The sequence below is a fragment of the Podarcis vaucheri genome (genome assembly GCF_965113315.1).
Source record: "Podarcis vaucheri genome assembly, chromosome: 6".
NCBI lineage: Eukaryota > Metazoa > Chordata > Lepidosauria > Squamata > Lacertidae > Podarcis > Podarcis vaucheri.
In genome coordinates this window covers 19,901,906-19,918,482 of record NC_138764.1, presented here as the reverse complement: position 1 = coordinate 19,918,482, position 16,577 = coordinate 19,901,906, and the positions used below count along the sequence as shown (strand labels likewise).

The 16,577-nt window shown below is 44.2% G+C and overlaps 1 protein-coding gene across 2 annotated transcripts in view; it reads left to right on the top strand.

Moving 5' to 3' along the window:
* Positions 1-16,577, top strand: part of BRINP3 (BMP/retinoic acid inducible neural specific 3) — a 275,919-nt gene that overhangs the window by 223,132 nt on the left and 36,210 nt on the right. For both annotated transcript variants that reach the window (XM_082225464.1, XM_082225465.1), the window contains exon 7: positions 8,664-8,886. In XM_082225464.1, the coding sequence (XP_082081590.1) occupies positions 8,664-8,886 (223 nt within the window). The remainder of the gene's footprint in view (positions 1-8,663; positions 8,887-16,577) is intronic.

Sequence of the window (16,577 nt, the reverse complement as noted above, 5' to 3'; positions counted from 1 at the left end):
TAAAACATAAATATCACTCAGGGACTTTTGTAATATTGTGCAGCTACTTTTGTCGAAATAATCTCCACGCCTTACATATATGTGAAGAGTAACATAATTTCCCTTTGCATCCCCACACAGAAGATGGAATTGGATTGTTGACCTTGTGTTGTAAGACCATTGCCAGATCATTAATTTCAAGACACAGATCTTGTATTCTCTAGACCCTGCAAAGATAGTGGTGCCATTTATGATTTAGCCCCTGATCTCTGGAACTATTTAGTGAATGATTTGAGCAGCCAGCATTTGAAGGGATAAGCTTGTTTTTTATATCACTTTAGTAACACACTACTGATAGTACAGTGGTATCTCGGTTGTTGAATTTAATCCATTCTGGGAGTCCGTTTGACTTCTGAAAATGTGGCTTCCGATTGGCTGCAGAAGCTCCCTGCACTGGAAGCCGTGGAAGCCGCATTGGACACTCGGCTTCCAAAAAACGTTTGCAAACTGGAAGACTCACTTCCAGGTGTGTGGTGTTCAGGATCCAATTTGCTCGGGAGCCAAGCTGTTTGACAACCAAGGTATCACTGTATGTGTGAGAACTGAAACCTGTGGAAGAAGATGGCTGGATATGATATGGCAGAGGATTTGCACCAAATCTGACCAACCACATCACATAAGAACATAAGAAGAGATTGCTGGACCTCTGCAGTTTCCAGTAACTGGGATTCAGAAGCATGGATGCAGAGCATTGCATCTATGGTCCATGAAGACAGAGCTTAGCCTTCACCATTACGAGTTGTCACTGATAGATGTTAGAAAGACCATACCATGATGAATAAAGCCTTGCTCAGCACGGGGACCCTGTGTCCCAGCTGGTTAATACTTTATCTTCATGCACTGCTCAGAGAAAGAAAGAGGAGTGTGTAGCATGAAGCCTCTGGGTTGGTGAGTCTTGGTAAGTGCCTGAACTTCTGGTCTTGCCTGGTCAAGAGGTCAGTACCTTGTGCCTGCTGTACATCATGCTCTCTTGCTTCCAGCAATTAATCTCATGAATCCTAGAACGGAGAGCACACGCTCCAAGTTTGCTTGTGGCTTCGGCCATTGCCATTCATCATCAGGATTTGCTCTTGTAGGAATAGTGGCTAATATCCAAAGATTAGCAACGCCACTGTCTGTGCTGCAAAGCCAGCTTTGCATCGGCGTGGCTGTCTTCCGTGCTCTGTGGCACAGCCCACTTGACATTAAGAGGTGTTTCAAAAGCAGTTTATAATATTGACGATGACGATATGTATGTTTATGTCAATCCAACTTAATGGGAGGAGAGCTACCCATATCCCCCCATAAATACTCCAATTGGACACACTCAAAGCATATCTCTGGATCCTAGCCAATGTCTGTTTCTGGGAGATCTTGAAAAATGCTGAATTTGTGCAAATCTTTATGGCAGAATTAACCTTTGTTCTAGTTCTGCCTGTACAAATTTTGCTAGCCCGTAGAATATGCTATCTCTCTATATATCACTCCCTTTTAATAGCAAACTGAACTAGCGAGTGGTGACAGAAATGGATTTGAAACAGGACCGCTGAGAAAGAAGGGAGGCGTATCAGGAAAATTTCAAAGCTTGTAGAAGTAAAACAAACAAACAAAACCCCAACCCAACATATTTTTTAAAGGCTGAATAATAATGATAATAATAATAATAATAATAATTATTATTATTATTATTATTATTATTATTATTATTAATTTATAAACCGCCCATCTGGCTGGGCTTCCCCAGCCACTCTGGGCGGCTTCCAAAAAAATATTAAAATACTGTAATACATCAAACATTAAAAGCTTCCCTAAACAGGACTGCCTTCAGATGTCTGGTAGTTGTTGTTCTCTTTGACATCTGGTGGGAGGGCGTTCCACGGGGAGGGCGCCACTACCGAGAAGGCCCTCTGCCTGGTTCCCTGTAACTTGGCTTCTCGCAGTGAGGGAACCACCAGAAGGCCCTCGGTGCTGGACCTCAGTGGGTAGAACGATGGGGGTGGAGACGCTCCTTCAGATATACTGGACCAAGGCCGTTTAGGGCTTTAAAAGTCAGCACCAATACTTTGAATTGTGCTCTGAAACGTACTGGGAGCCAATGTAGGTCTTTCAATGTAGGTCTTACATTATATGGTCTCGGCGGCCGCTCCCAGTCACCAGTCTAGCTGCCGCGTTCTGGATTAGTTGTAGTTTCCAGGTCACCTTCAAAGGTAGCCCCACGTAGAGTGCATTGCAGTAGTCCAAGCGGGAGATAACCAGAGCATGCACCACTCTGGCGAGGCAGTCGGCAGCCAGGTAGGGTCTCAGCCTGCGTATCAGATGGAGCTGGTAAACAGCTGCCCTGGACACAGATTTGACCTGCGCCTCCATGGACAGCTGTGAGTCCAAAATGACTCCCAGGCTGCGCACCTGGTCCTTCAGGGGCACAGTTGCCCCATTCAGGACCACAGAGTCCTCCACACCCACCCGCCTCCTGTCCTCCCAAAACAGTACTTCTGTCTTGTCAGGATTCAACCTCAATCTGTAAGCCGCCATCCATCCTCCAACTGCCTCCAGACACTCACACAGGACCTTCACTGCCTTCACTGGTGACTCCCCCCTCCCCAACAGCCCAGTGTGGACAGGACATACTTGGCCAAACAAATGTAAAATGTCATTTGCAAAAGGGAAATGGAACCAGGGAGGAAGAAATAGTTTCCTTGGGGAGGGCATGGCTGGCTGGAACCTTGAACGAGCCACAGTGGGGGTCTATTCCTGCATTCTTTTGGAGGCCCCACATGCTACACAGTATTTATGATGTTTTTATGTCCAGGGAAGCATATGCTATTTTGACTGACAGCACTGAAAGAAATTGAAATTCATAATGGAATATTCTCTCCTTTTGCACTCTATTCTCTGTCAGTGTTTATTCATCTGTTATTCAAACAGAGTGTGGGTAAGCAGCCTTTGGCTACATCCTTTGGCTACAATAATAAGGCAGGGAAATATCGCTGGAGTTTTCTGAGTATTGTGCAAAGTGACAGACAAGGCCATTTAGGATTGCTGCCTAGGCAGCCACTTTAAAATGCTGATTTTGACAGGGCTAATGCAAAGTACATTTTACACAGAGCTATATTTACCATCAATTGTTAAATCCAAGAACAGCCATCTTCCACTTTGTCTTCACGAGATGAATCGGTAAAACACAGGCACTCCCAGGCGTTCCTAGCTGAAATGATGTTATTCAATGTAGGACTGGAGTTCAAGTCAATTATCAAATGTTAATTCTTTGTAGCAATAAGCAGACCTTCCCTATGCACTGCGGGGGGGGGGGGATCCAGAGCAAACAGATGAATTGTCCAGACACCTGGTAGAAGTTCACAAATTAATCCATGCTATGGATTAAGTCTGGTAAAAATAAAATTCTTAAATGCTTTTTCAGTGTGTGCTGGAGTCCTCTTTGCCACTTCTCAGGCTTACTGGGGGAAAGACTCCAGGACGTTCTGTAATAGGGCTTGATGCCTGTTAAGTTGTGGGTGAACATATCAGACGACACAGCGATTCTCCAAGCAGCTCTTGTTTATTCACAGGTCAGAACAGAACTGAACTGAAGGGTTCAGCCAGCCTGCATATATAGAGCTCCAGTACAACATAACTGTAACAACTTTCTGTAACTATCCAATCGCTGAATGTCACTTTTGATCTTTTATTTGCATATGTGGACCTGAGCTATTTACAGTATCCCCCTGCTGGCCCAGGGTGAGAACTTCAGTACATAACAATGCCCTAGATGCATAGATCAAATTGTTAGCATATTAGCAGTGCATCATGGAATCAGTTGCAAACTGTTGACTCCATTCACATAATTATGGGCACTGTAGTTTATATTTTCCAGCAACCCTTAACAGACTGCAGTGCCCAGAACACATTGAGGAGGATAGTGTGTTTTAAAGGTATAGCCCATGCACTTTCCCTCTCCACTGAACATAGGGGGAGGGAAATTTGGAATTTCCATTTATGTTGTGTAGCAAACTGCACTTTCCCATTCTATCCAAACATTTGGAAAGTATAGTGTCAAGAAAATCAGATTTTTCTGTTCTGGCCTTCTTCCAAAGCATTTTCTGGGTGGAGAAGTGACCTCATGAGAAAGCGGTTTCTTTCTCACTAATTGTACAGGATCTCATGGCTTGCATGAGTGACGCGGGGTATCCAAGGTCAAGATGGAGCTTCACTAATTGGGTCTGGAGGCCTCTGTGGTGAAGTAGCATGTGCACTCAGTTCCGTAGAGTTACATCTTGGGAGATGTCTGATTGGCCAAGGTCATTGCCAGTTGCTATGATCTATGTAAGCTACCCACATTCCTTTTGTGTGTTGCCTCACGTCCTAGTTTCTGGGGTCTGTGCCTGACTTTTTGCCTTCCTTTTCCATTTACAATTTTCTTCCTGGAATCCATGCTGCTTGCTGTGTTTCTGCTGTATTTTTGCCTGTTGGTAGATAGAGATAGAGCTATTTCTTGTTGGAATTATCTGCATTTGCGCCTTCAATATTTCACCTTTAAGAAACTCCCATCCATGTTGGACTCCCTTCCCTTCAAGTATTTTTGATCATGGGATCTCCCCCATTAGTTCCTTAGATTTTTGAAATCAGCTTTCTTAAAGCCCAGATTTTGCGTCTGACTACACTCAGCTTTTCCTTGCCTCTGTGTTATGAAACCCAAGAGGACACGATACTTCCTCCCAAGGTTCCTAGTACTTCCACTTTGTCAATCAGTTCTTCCCTGTTGGTGATAGGGCCAAGATAAATGATCCCCTTCTTGCTTCTTCTACCTACTGGGGAATGAAATTGTCCAGGAGGCAATTGAGGAATTTGTTGGACCTTGCATTCTTGGCAGAGTTTGGGTTCCAACAGATATCAGGGTAGTTCTAGTTAACTTCGTCTCTTGCCCTCATTCCTGCCTAGGCCCTTAATCACATTCCAAAGGATACCTGTGCATTTTGCTGATTAGAGTACAATAAATTTAATAATCCTTGAACAGTAAGAACTCGTGTTGCAGTTTCACAGCTCATGAAATGTGTCAGTTTAAGATATGAGACAAATACCGCTCCCCCCCCCACCGCCACCGCCGCCTTTTCTCTCTGGCTCTCTCTCTCTCTCTCTTGCAAAGCACTGTGACTTCACAGTAGCCTTATCTCTCATTACTCTGGATACAATGTGATATTCATTAGAAAAGAATACAGGACATGATTTCATTAAGAGTTAGCAAGTTCTCTTCTTAGCAACCTTCCCTCCTGCTCCCACCCCCTTGGTTTTGTACTGCGAGTGAATATAATGCAAACCTTTCTTATCACATATAAACAGCACATCAACTTTGTACATTGCATGTTGTTCTTGAACAAGTAAGTGGAGATAGTGAAGGTTCCTTTGGCACGTCACTGCAAGATTATGGAATTATGGGATGGCTGAAAGTAGGACACGAGCACAGCAGCGCTTGGAACTTGTACATCGTGGCTAGGCTTAGCCTCCATGAATTTGTCTAACTCCCTTTTCAAGTCATAGAATCATAGAATCATAGCGTTGGAAGAGACCACAAGGGCCAAACCCCTGCCAAGCAGGAAACACCATCAGAGCACTCCTGACATATGGTTGTCAAGCCTCTGCTTAAAGACCTCCAAAGTAGGAGACTCCACCACACTCCTTGGCAGCAAATTCCAGTGTCGAACAGCTCTTACTGTCAGGAAGTTCTTCCTAATGTTTAGGAGGAATCTTCTTTCTTGTAGTTTGGATCCATTGCTCCGTGTCCGCTTCTCTGGAGCAGCAGAAAACAACCTTTCTCCCTCCTCTATGTGACATCCTTTTATATATTTGAACATGGCTATCATATCACCCCTTAACCTCCTCTTCTCCAGGCTAAACATGCTAAACAGGCTAAACAAGTCATCCAAATTGGTGGCTGTTACTAGATCTTGTGGTAGTTAATTCCATAGTTGAGCTACCTTGCATTTTTTTTCTAAACTCAAAAACTACATTATTATTATTATTATTATTAGGTTGTGGCCAATATTTGCCCTTCACAGGGAAGACTCATTAAAAAGAATGACCAACTTAGGCCTATTAATCCCAATGTGTCTACTAGATACAACTCTTCATATATATAAATAGTCCACTCAGATATTCAATTTGTTTCACATACACTTCTCGGTAATCTGGTCCAGCACTAGGATATGGCATCATCAGGCATGCTCCAGAAGATGACCCACAATGAATCCTTGGAGCCTCCTGGTTGTTGCTGTTGCCAGTCTTCTCCAAGCAAGCAGTGAGAGGAATGGGGAAAAGGAGAATTAATTCCCATAAGCCTGTCCCTATCCCAGAAGGAGAGGAGAGCAAAAGTGGCAGTGGCAACCAGGAGGCAGAGGTGGGTGGACTCCGTGTGAATCCTCAGACAGGCTCCTTGCAACAGCCTTGTGAAGGAAGCGAGTCTAATTACCTGTACGTCGCTGAGCATTTTAGTTGCTAAAACATTGATAAATCAGGGGGAAACTGTCAGGGTGTCTAGCAATTATAAAAATGGAATAATTCTGCAGTGCAAAATTGACAGCAGTTAAGAGGTTGTGGGTGGAGTGAATAAGGTTTTCTCGAGACAGTGGTGAACGGCGCCACATACAGGAAAGAGTGGTAGAAAGAGAGAGAGAAAAGGGGTGCCCCCCACCCACTCTTGGTTCTGACCCTACTCATTTTTTTTTGTTCTGGTCCTGCCCACTTTTGGCTCTAGCTACATCCTCCATTTGTTTGAAGCCCCAACCCCGATTACACCCAAGGTAATGCAGCCCTTGACAGAGAAATATTTGGATATTCAAGCCAGTAGCACATTCAGGGCCAAATTTGGGGAATTATTCTTTATTTATTTATTTATATATACCTCACACATTTGGCTGGGTTTCCCCACCCACTCTGGGTAGCTCCCAACAGAATATTAACAACACAATAAAACATCAAACATTAAAAACTTCCTTAAACAGAGCTGCCTTCAGATGTCTTCTGAAAGTCAGATAGTTGTTTATTTCCTTGACATCGGATGGGAGGGTGTTCCACAGGGCGGGTGCCACGACCGAAAAGGCCCTCTGCCTGGTCCCCTGTAACCTCACTTCTCGCAGTGAAAGAACCACCGGAAGGCCCTCAGAACTGGACCTCAGTGTCTGGGCTGAACGATGGGGTTGGAGACGTTCCTTCAGGTATACAAGGCAGAGGCTGTTTAGGGCGTTAAAGGTCAGCACCAACCCTTTGAATTGTGCTCGGAAATGTACTGGGAGCCAATGTAGCTCTTTCAAGACCAGTGTTATGTGGTCTCGGCGGCCGCTCCCAGTCACCAATCTAGCTGCTGCATTCTGGATTAGTTGAAGTTAATATTAACCTCTGCACCGACACTTTGAAATGTGCTCGGAAATGTACTGGGAGGTGACCAGGGCCCCCAAATTCAGTAGGGTTACTCTACCACATTATGAAGTAGAATCATAGAATTGTAGAGTTCGAAGTGTCATCTAGTCCAACCCCCTGCAATGCAGGAATTTTTTGCCCAACGTGGAGTTCAGACCCATAACACTGAGATTAAGAGTGTCACGCTCTACCAATTGATCTACAAAGTAATACTCATTACAACTTGAGAGACATAAGATCTTTTGAAGTGAAGGAAGTAAGACTTATGACCATCTCAAGAGGCATTTGTTCTCAAAATGCCCAAGTGTATCCCTTTCCCTAGTACACAGTTATCGCCGCTGAGTTGCATCAGCGCTTATATTTGAATGAGGGGTTTCTAAAACACGTAACAGGCTGTACATTTGAAAAAATAATGTATACTATTCATTGGATACCCAGTGGATCAGTTCATTCTCTAATCAGTTTATGCATAAGGTCCATACTAGGTCTTCTACCTTTTTCGTTGAACTTTATGAGCTACTTCTGTTGAAATCTACAATTCAATACAATGAATAGTATATACAGTAGTACCTCAGGTTACATACGCTTCAGGTTACAGACTCAGCTAACCCAGAAATAGTGCTTCAGGTTAAGAACTTTGCTTCAGGATGAGAACAGAAATCGTGTTTTGGCGGCGCGGCGGCAGCGGGAGGCACCCTTAGCTAACGTGGTGCTTCAGGTTAAGAACTGTTTCAGGTTAAGTATGGACCTCCAGAACGAATTAAGTACTTAACCTGAGGTACCACTGTATTATTTTTTTCAAATGTACAGCCGGTTACTTCTTGTGTGTTTACTGAATATGTTTCACGTAACCAGAGATTTGTTGTTGTTTTGAGGAGGGAGTCATACAGCACAATCCCAGGTATATTTACTCTGACGTAAGCCTGACTGATTATCCTGGGTACTTCCTCCCAAGGAAGTGCGGGTAGGGTTGCAAGCCTAATGAAACCATGCTCAATTTGTCAAATGTGAAGCAACGGAAAGCAGGCTTTTGCACTTCTGAAAAGCTCATGTCACATTAATAGTTATGCTGTGTACAACGTTTAAGAATATTGCATTTACCTGCTGTTCTACTGTCCATTAAGGGTGATAAATTAAAGTGATAAAAATGGACACAAGCTAGAGGTAACTGTTGTTTTGCTGCACAAAGGCTCACAGAAGCATATCTTAAAAGAGTGTTGAATTTTGCCATTTTGCAGATGAATTCAAGTTCTTTATGAAAAGGCTGCCCATGAACTATTTCCTCAACACGTCAGCCATTATGCACTTGTGGACAATGGACTCAAATTTCCAGCATCGCTATGAGCAACTGGAAACCAGCACGAAACAGCTGTTCCTCAAGGCGCAGAAAATTGTCCACAAGCTCTTTAGCCTTAGTAAGAGGTGCCATAAACAGCCACTCATCAGCTTGCCGAGGCAAAGGTAAGAGAAATAAAAGAGAAAATGCAACCAACCTAGGACGGTGTTTCCCAAATGGGGCTAAGCTTGTAGAGATGGCGGAAAGTGGTAGAAACGCAAGCTACTACAAACTTGCAAAGATAAGGCTACATTCCTTCAAAATGCCCTACATGTTTAGGAATCACTGACCTAGCACGCTGTTTTGACACTGAAGGGTTATTCACATGGATAGACATGGCAACAGTTTCCAGTTTGATGGCATATTGAGGGAGTGGCTGATACCTTACCTGGTCATGTGATGCATGGAGGGGAGCATTCATTGTGGGGACGCCATTTTTAGTGGCATATCCATGACCGGGATAAGATGCAAAACATGTTCCCCAGCTCTCTCACAGATATCAGGGGAGAGAGTTGGAAGAGAAGACATCCCACTCTTCCAATCTCACCAATTCACCATTTGGGGGCTCTGTAGATTTTAAGCTGTGCATCCTCAGTTTTAGGCTGCTTTCCCAATCATCCATTTGGGAGACGGTAAGTCGTGGGAATGTAATTCTCTCCTGTTTCTTTGGTGAATTTGAACAGCTAGGAGCTGCCCAGTGGTTTCCAACCAGCTTCTGAAAAGTTGGGGTTGTGTAAATCATCCATCTGAAGTGTAATACGAATGACTGGGACAAATCTTCCTAATGCTTTTACTTGTGTATATTCCTCAAGTCAACAGGCACTATGGGTGCATAACATGGGCATGCAGGAAAATGTCAGAGTCTCTTTGATAGTGATTTTGCACCATTCTTGAACAAAGGGATTGCCAATATCATGATATTTCTATCAGAGTATAGCCAGAGGGTGTGACTCTATTCTACTGCTAAGCTGCGTAAATTGTCAAGATGAGAGATTACAATTTGCCTACCGTTCTAAAGCCGCAATCCTAAACAAATCCTGAGCAAGCAGTGAAGGAAGGGAGAGATATTATGTCACAGCTGGCCCTACTCTCCTCCCTACACAGTTATGCCCTATGCATGAGTAATGTGTGGATGGCACTATTGCTGAAAGCTTTCTGTCTCAGGATGATAATCTGCACACTGCGGGCACTGGCTGTGGGTGCCCAGTGTGCTCTGCCCAGTGCTGCAACATCATGACATCACATTGCAATGTCATGACGGTGTAGTGTGGGGCAGGTTACGGCAGGTCACACGCTCTGGTACCATGACAGCAACTGGACCGGGGCCTGTGCCTCCACCTTGAGCCTCACTGGCAGTGACTGTGATCCCCTCTCTCCCAATTCTCCATCCTTGATCTCCTTTCCGGCATAGCTATTCTCCAACTTCTCCAACTCCGCCACAGTGATACCCTCTCCCAATCCTCCATCCTTTCCCTCCCTTTCTCCCCCTTTTCTTTCTTTCTTTCTCTCTTTCTTTCTTTCCTTCCTTCCTTCCTTCAAACCTTCCTTCCTTCCTCCCTCCCTTCCCTTCGAACCCAAGTGATGTTAACACAAAAACCTCATACATACACTAAGTAAAATAATCTAGGTTTGCCATCCCTTCTCTCCCACCCCCAATCTTATACTCCAGTGTCTCACATCAAACATAACCAATTTGCAGAAAAAGACTCTGCGACCCGAAAACAGAGGCAATGTGCGTATTTTTGTAACCCAATTAAATATTTAATACAAGATTATATAAAAGCACACACACTTCAAAGGGCTCGTTTCACACATTCAGTCATCCCAATGGCTTTTCCCAGCCAAAGCAGGCTGACATGAGGAACGCTAACTAGTGTACAGTGGTACCTCAGGTTAAGTACTTAATTTGTTCTGGAGGTCCGTTCTTAACCTGAAACTGTTCTTAACCTGAAGCACCACTTTAGCTAATGGGGCCTCCTGCTGTCGCCACGCTGCTGGAGCACAATTTCTGTTCTCATCCTGAAGCGAAGTTCTTAACCTGAAGCACTATTTTTGGGTTAGCGGAGTCTGTAACCGTATGTAACCCGAGGTACCACTGTAGTCTGAAAGGACAGTGATGAGTCAAGGGATACTGAAGCATTCAGTACAGCTGTCAGCTGGAAAAAGACACTGGCTGTTTCTGTCCCTCTTCTCTCTCTCTCCCTAACGTCTGTCCCTGGCTGAGACAGCCTAGGATGCAGAATTGCCTCTCTATTTCTCTCTTCTCTATCATTCTCTGTCACAGAGAGGCAGTTCTGCATCCTAGAATCATAGAATCATAGAATCATAGAATCACAGAATTGGAAGAGACCACAAGGGCCATCGAGTCCAACCCCCTGCCAAGCAGGAAACACCATCAGAGCACTCCTGACATATGGTTGTCAAGCCTCTGCTTAAAGACCTCCAAAGCAGGAGACTCCACCACACTCCTTGGCAGCAAATTCCACTGTCAAACAGCTCTTACTGTCAGGAAGTTCTTCCTAATGTTTAGGTGGAATCTTCTTCCTTGTAGTTTGGATCCATTGCTCCGTGTCCGCTTCTCTGGAGCAGCAGAAAACAACCTTTCTCCCTCCTCTATGTGACATCCTTTTATATATTTGAACGTGGCTATCATATCACCCCTTAACCTCCTCTTCTCCAGGCTAAACATGCCCAGCTCCCTTAGCCGTTCCTCATAAGGCATCGTTTCCAGGCCTTTGACCATTTTGGTTGCCCTCCTCTGGACACGTTCCAGTTTGTCAGTGTCCTTCTTGAATTGTGGTGCCCAGAACTGGACACAGTACTCCAGGTGAGGTCTGACCAGAGCAGAATACAGTGGCGCTAGCCACCTGCCAAAAGGTAGGGCCAGAGAAAAACGCTTAAACTTTTCTCATTGACTTTGTGGGGCCTTAACCCCCATAAATATATTATTGTGGGGGCTGCAGCACCCACAGCCCCCTGAAGATAGCACCAGTGGTACACGCTTCCTTAGAATCAAAGTCCATTGTCCAAGGGTGTAGCCACTAGGCCAAGGCAAGTTAAGGCTTCTTTAAAAAGGTAAAGGGACCCCTGACCATTAGGTCCAGTCGTGACCGACTCTGGGGTTGCGGTGCTCATCTCACTTTATTGGCCAAGGGAGCCAGCGTACAGCTTCCAGGTCATGTGGCCAGCATGACTAAGCCCCTTCTGGTGAACCAGAGCAGAGCACGGAAATGCCATTTACCTTCCCGCTGGAGTGGTACCTATTTATCTACTTGCACTTTGATGTGCTTTTGAACTGCTTGGTTGGCAGGAGCAGGGACCGAGCAACGGGAGCTCACCCCGTCGCGGGGATTCAAACCGTTGACCTTCTGATCGGCAAGTCCTTGGCTCTGTGGTTTAACCCACAGCGCCACCTGCGTCCCTAAATGCTTCCTTGCTTCCTGGTAAAAACCACTTTCTCCCTCCAGTGTAGAAATTAATGTTGAGTGGGGATCTCCCTTTGTTGCCAATAGAAGTTTTTAATGCCCCACCCCCACCCCATACTAATTGGTCTGTGGTGCAAGGGATATTTGCCAAGATCACTCTCAGGAGGGAAGGTTGAAACCTCTCCCCATGTTCTGCAGTGCTGATCATAAACACAAACACACAGCCTAGAACTGCTTTAAAACACACTCACACAAACAAGCGCCCCACATGATTGCTAAGCGCTACATTAGTGTAATTTGTACTCAGGCCCCCGAGTTTGATGTAAATGCAATCACAATTAGGATAAAACTCCAATCCAAACACCCTTTAGTTGGAAGTCAGCCTCCTTGATTTTAGCAGAACATTCTTCCAGGTACATATCTTTCCTCCCACAACCTAAAATACTGTTTATTTTACACATACGTTTTCTATATAGGTGCCCTTGCTATACTGTTTTAGATGTCTGCTGATAACTTCTTTGTTTTAGCAAGCCTACCCAGACATATAATTTAGTCATGTATATTTGTTTTCGATATGTTTTCTGATTTTATCCATATTTTGTTGACAACTATTTTATGTATACTTGTTTTTTTAAAAAACAAAAACCAGTTTTGCTGGTTTTATGGAGTGATAATTTTATTATATACACTGCCTAAAGAGTTTTCTGATTTAAGCAGTCTATAAATATAGAAGAAATAATACGAACTTGGGAGTTACAGTGGCATGCATCATGTAGGAATTATGTTTGGAAACCTTTGATTTCTGCCTCTCAGTTGCTCCCAGATGATGTGACCCTCTCCCTTTTAACCATTTAAAGTTCCCACACTCCATGCAGAAAGTATGGCCAGCACATCTCAGGTTAACTCAAGTCTAACAATGAAGGATTACCACATTCAGAAAATGTTATCCCTTGGCCTTGATGAGGAGGGAATGGACCATGGCAAATCACTGGTGCAGGATGTTAGAATGCACTAAAGCCTGCCTGCAAACACAGACAAATATATTGAACATAGAACAGGCAAGTCAGACATAAGTGACTGTGATAAATTATGCCAAGGCTGGCTCACCGATGAGGCAAGGTGAGATGATCGCTTCAGGCAGCAAGATAATGATGTTGATCTGTATCCCCGCCCCTGTTCCTGATGTAGATCCTCACTCAGCCCTTCTTCCCTGGCATTGGGGGTCCACCATTTGAGGGTCCAAGTCTTGGACCAGCCCTGCGTTATGTATTCATAAACCTGCAGTCACTGGCTCTTCCAGTTGTAGAACAGGCATGATGTCTTTTCCTGGGGTGAGGAAAGGCTAACAAGGGCTGAGATTGTCCTTGTTTGTTGGGAGATCTGACTATGCTGCCAAATACAATTCCTACCTTGTAGAAGACAAATCCTGGGAATCCCAGTCCTTGTGGCAACCATAGTTTGTGGTCTAACTATTGGCTGTGATGGTACTTTTTGGGATGCGAGTGGCGCTGTGGTCTAAACCACTGAGCCTCTTGAGCTTGCCAATCAGAAGGTCAGCGGTTCGAATCCCCGCCATGGGGTGAGCTCCTGTTGCTCTGTCCCAGCTCCTGCCAACCTAGCAGTTTGAAAGCACACCAGTGCAAGTAGATAAATAGGTACCACTGTGGCAGGAAGGTAAATGGCATTTCTGTGCACTCTGGTTTCTGTCATGGTGTTTCCCTTGCGCCAGAAGTGATTTAGACATGCTGGCCACATGACACAGAAAGCTGTCTGTGGACAAATGCCAGCTCCCTCAGTCTGAAAGCGAGATGAGTGGCACAACCCCATAGTCCCCTTTGACTGGACTTAACCATCCAGGGGTCCTTTTTTTACTTTGCTTTTTGATCCACTGCAGCTCCTTTGCACATACAGGTCACCACTTGCCATTGCCATTAGAATGAATGAATATGCATGGATAAACCAACCCTTAAAGGGAGCAAAAAGAATTCAAAGAAGAACTCATGCCTATTCAAGCTTATATAAAATGGGATGGTTGGTTATCAATATTGATTTATCTATTTCCATTTATAAACAGCTTCCTATGAAACAACTTGAAGCCATTAGCAATGATAACATCAACAATAAAAAAACCTAAAACAATTTCAAATATAAAAAACGATTAAGCAATCCCACATGTAGAACCATTTCATATAAAACAATTCAGTTCCAGTGAAGTTACAGAACAGGATAAAACTCCCAATTTAGCAAGCCTTGTTGAAGACAGAAGGTATTAAATAGGTGCTGGAAAGACAACAGTGACAGTTTCTGTCTGATATTTAACAGGGAGATCTAAAGGTTGGGTGCTGCCACACTAGGCGTCCAACTCCTTCATCATACAGAATGGACTTCCTAATTAGATGGTATCTGCAAGGCGCCATCACCTGCAGAGTGCAAGATATATAAGGGGAAATATATTTCAAACATCCTCGTCCCAAGCTCTCTAGGGCTATGTGTTAAGTTGTGGGTGAACATATCAAACGACACAGCGATTCTTCAAACAGTTCTTGTTTATTCTCAGGCCAGGACTGAACTGAACTGAAGGGCTCAGTCAGCCTGCTTATATAGAGCTCCAGTACCACGTTACTGTAACAACTTTCTAAAACTATCCAATCACTGAACGTCACTTTCAATCCTTCATTTGCATAACTATCTACAGTATCCCCCTGCTGGCCCAGGGTGAGAACTTCAGTACATAACAGTATGGACACCAGGACATGCACCCTGAACTTAGTCTGGTATTCCCAGCCATATTTTCATCTTGCTTCTGTTCCACCCAGAAATATATAAATATGTAAATAATAAATAAATGAAGCTCTCTGCTCCATGGGCTTATCACTAAATTGCTTCCTTCCAGGCCCACATTCAACGTTGCTCCAAAATCTGATTTGAATTTAACGAGTTGGGGTTGGGGCATATGCTACAATTCATTTTGGTTTCTCGTCTGCCATCTCCCTAGATTAGCTTGTCAGCGTTTCCTTTGGTCCAAGATGTGAAAAGGAAGTCTGCTTGGGAACCAAGGCTTCCTTGCTATATAATTTCAGGCTGTAATACCTTCCAGATGGATTTCTCTAATTATAGTATATCCCCGAAGAGAAGAACAATGATGGCTTTTAAGTTATGAAGGGTGACTTTAAAAATGCATTATGATGAAGTGACAGATCCTCCGCCCTCCAGAAGCGTTTTACTCATTGATAGAAGGTCCATAAATCATTGACACGACACTTCTCCTAAATTATCTGTAGTGCAGATTTCCCAGATTCAGTTGGTCATTTTCCAAAGGTATTAAAAGAAGAAGAATCCAACAGCCTCGACTGTTCTCTTCTTTTACAACCGTGCTGTCATTAGGATTCCATCCAGCATCCATTGAAGCTGAGGGGAGCCATAGTAAATAGAATATTCGCTGAAACTATGCCAAGGCAAAATATGATTCACTATACCAACAGTTATTCACTAGAGGGACAGATTGCTGTCTTATGGCAACCATAAATTCAAATCAAGAGCATAATTTTTCTTATAGAAAATGGAGAATGCCTCAAATGCCTTAGAATAAATCATATCGGTTTTATGAGAATCTTGCAGTATGTTATGGGTGCCTTAGCCACCTCTTCTGCCTCCCTGCCAAGTCATTATCAGGCTGATCCTATGCAGAGCAGAATTACACAGCCTGAGTCTCCCTATTTCAACTGTGCCTCTGACTGCATGAGATTGGGCCGTACAGGGTCAGATTACTCCAGTAATAATAATAATAATAATAATAATAATAATAATAATAATAATAATAATAATTTATTATTATTATTTATGCCCCACCCATCTGGCTGAGTTTCCCCAGCCACTCTGGGCGGCTCCCAGTCAAATGTTAAAAACAGTACAGCGTTACATATTAAAAACTTCCCTGAAGAGGGCTGCCTTAAGATGTCTGCTGAATGTCAGGTAGTTGTTTATCTGTTTGACATCTGATGGGAGGGCGTTCCACAAGGCGGGCGCCACTACCGAGAAGGCCCTCTGTCTGGTTCCCTGTAACCTCACTTCTCGCAATGAGGGAACCGCCAGAAGGCCCTCGGCGCTGGACCTCAGTGTCTGGGCTGAATGATGGGGGTGGAGACGCTCCTTCAGGTATACTGGGCTGAGGCCATTTAGGGCTTTAAAGGTCAGCACCAACACTTTGAATCGTGCTCGGAAACGAACTGGGAGCCAATGCAGATCTCTCAGAACCGGTGTTATGTGGTCCCGGCGGCCACTCCCGGTCACCAGTCTAGTTGCCGCATTCTGGATTAATTGCAGTTTCCAGGTCACAAAGAAAACCTTATGGTTAAGTCACTGGTCCTCCTGCCCTACCTCTTTCTAACCTT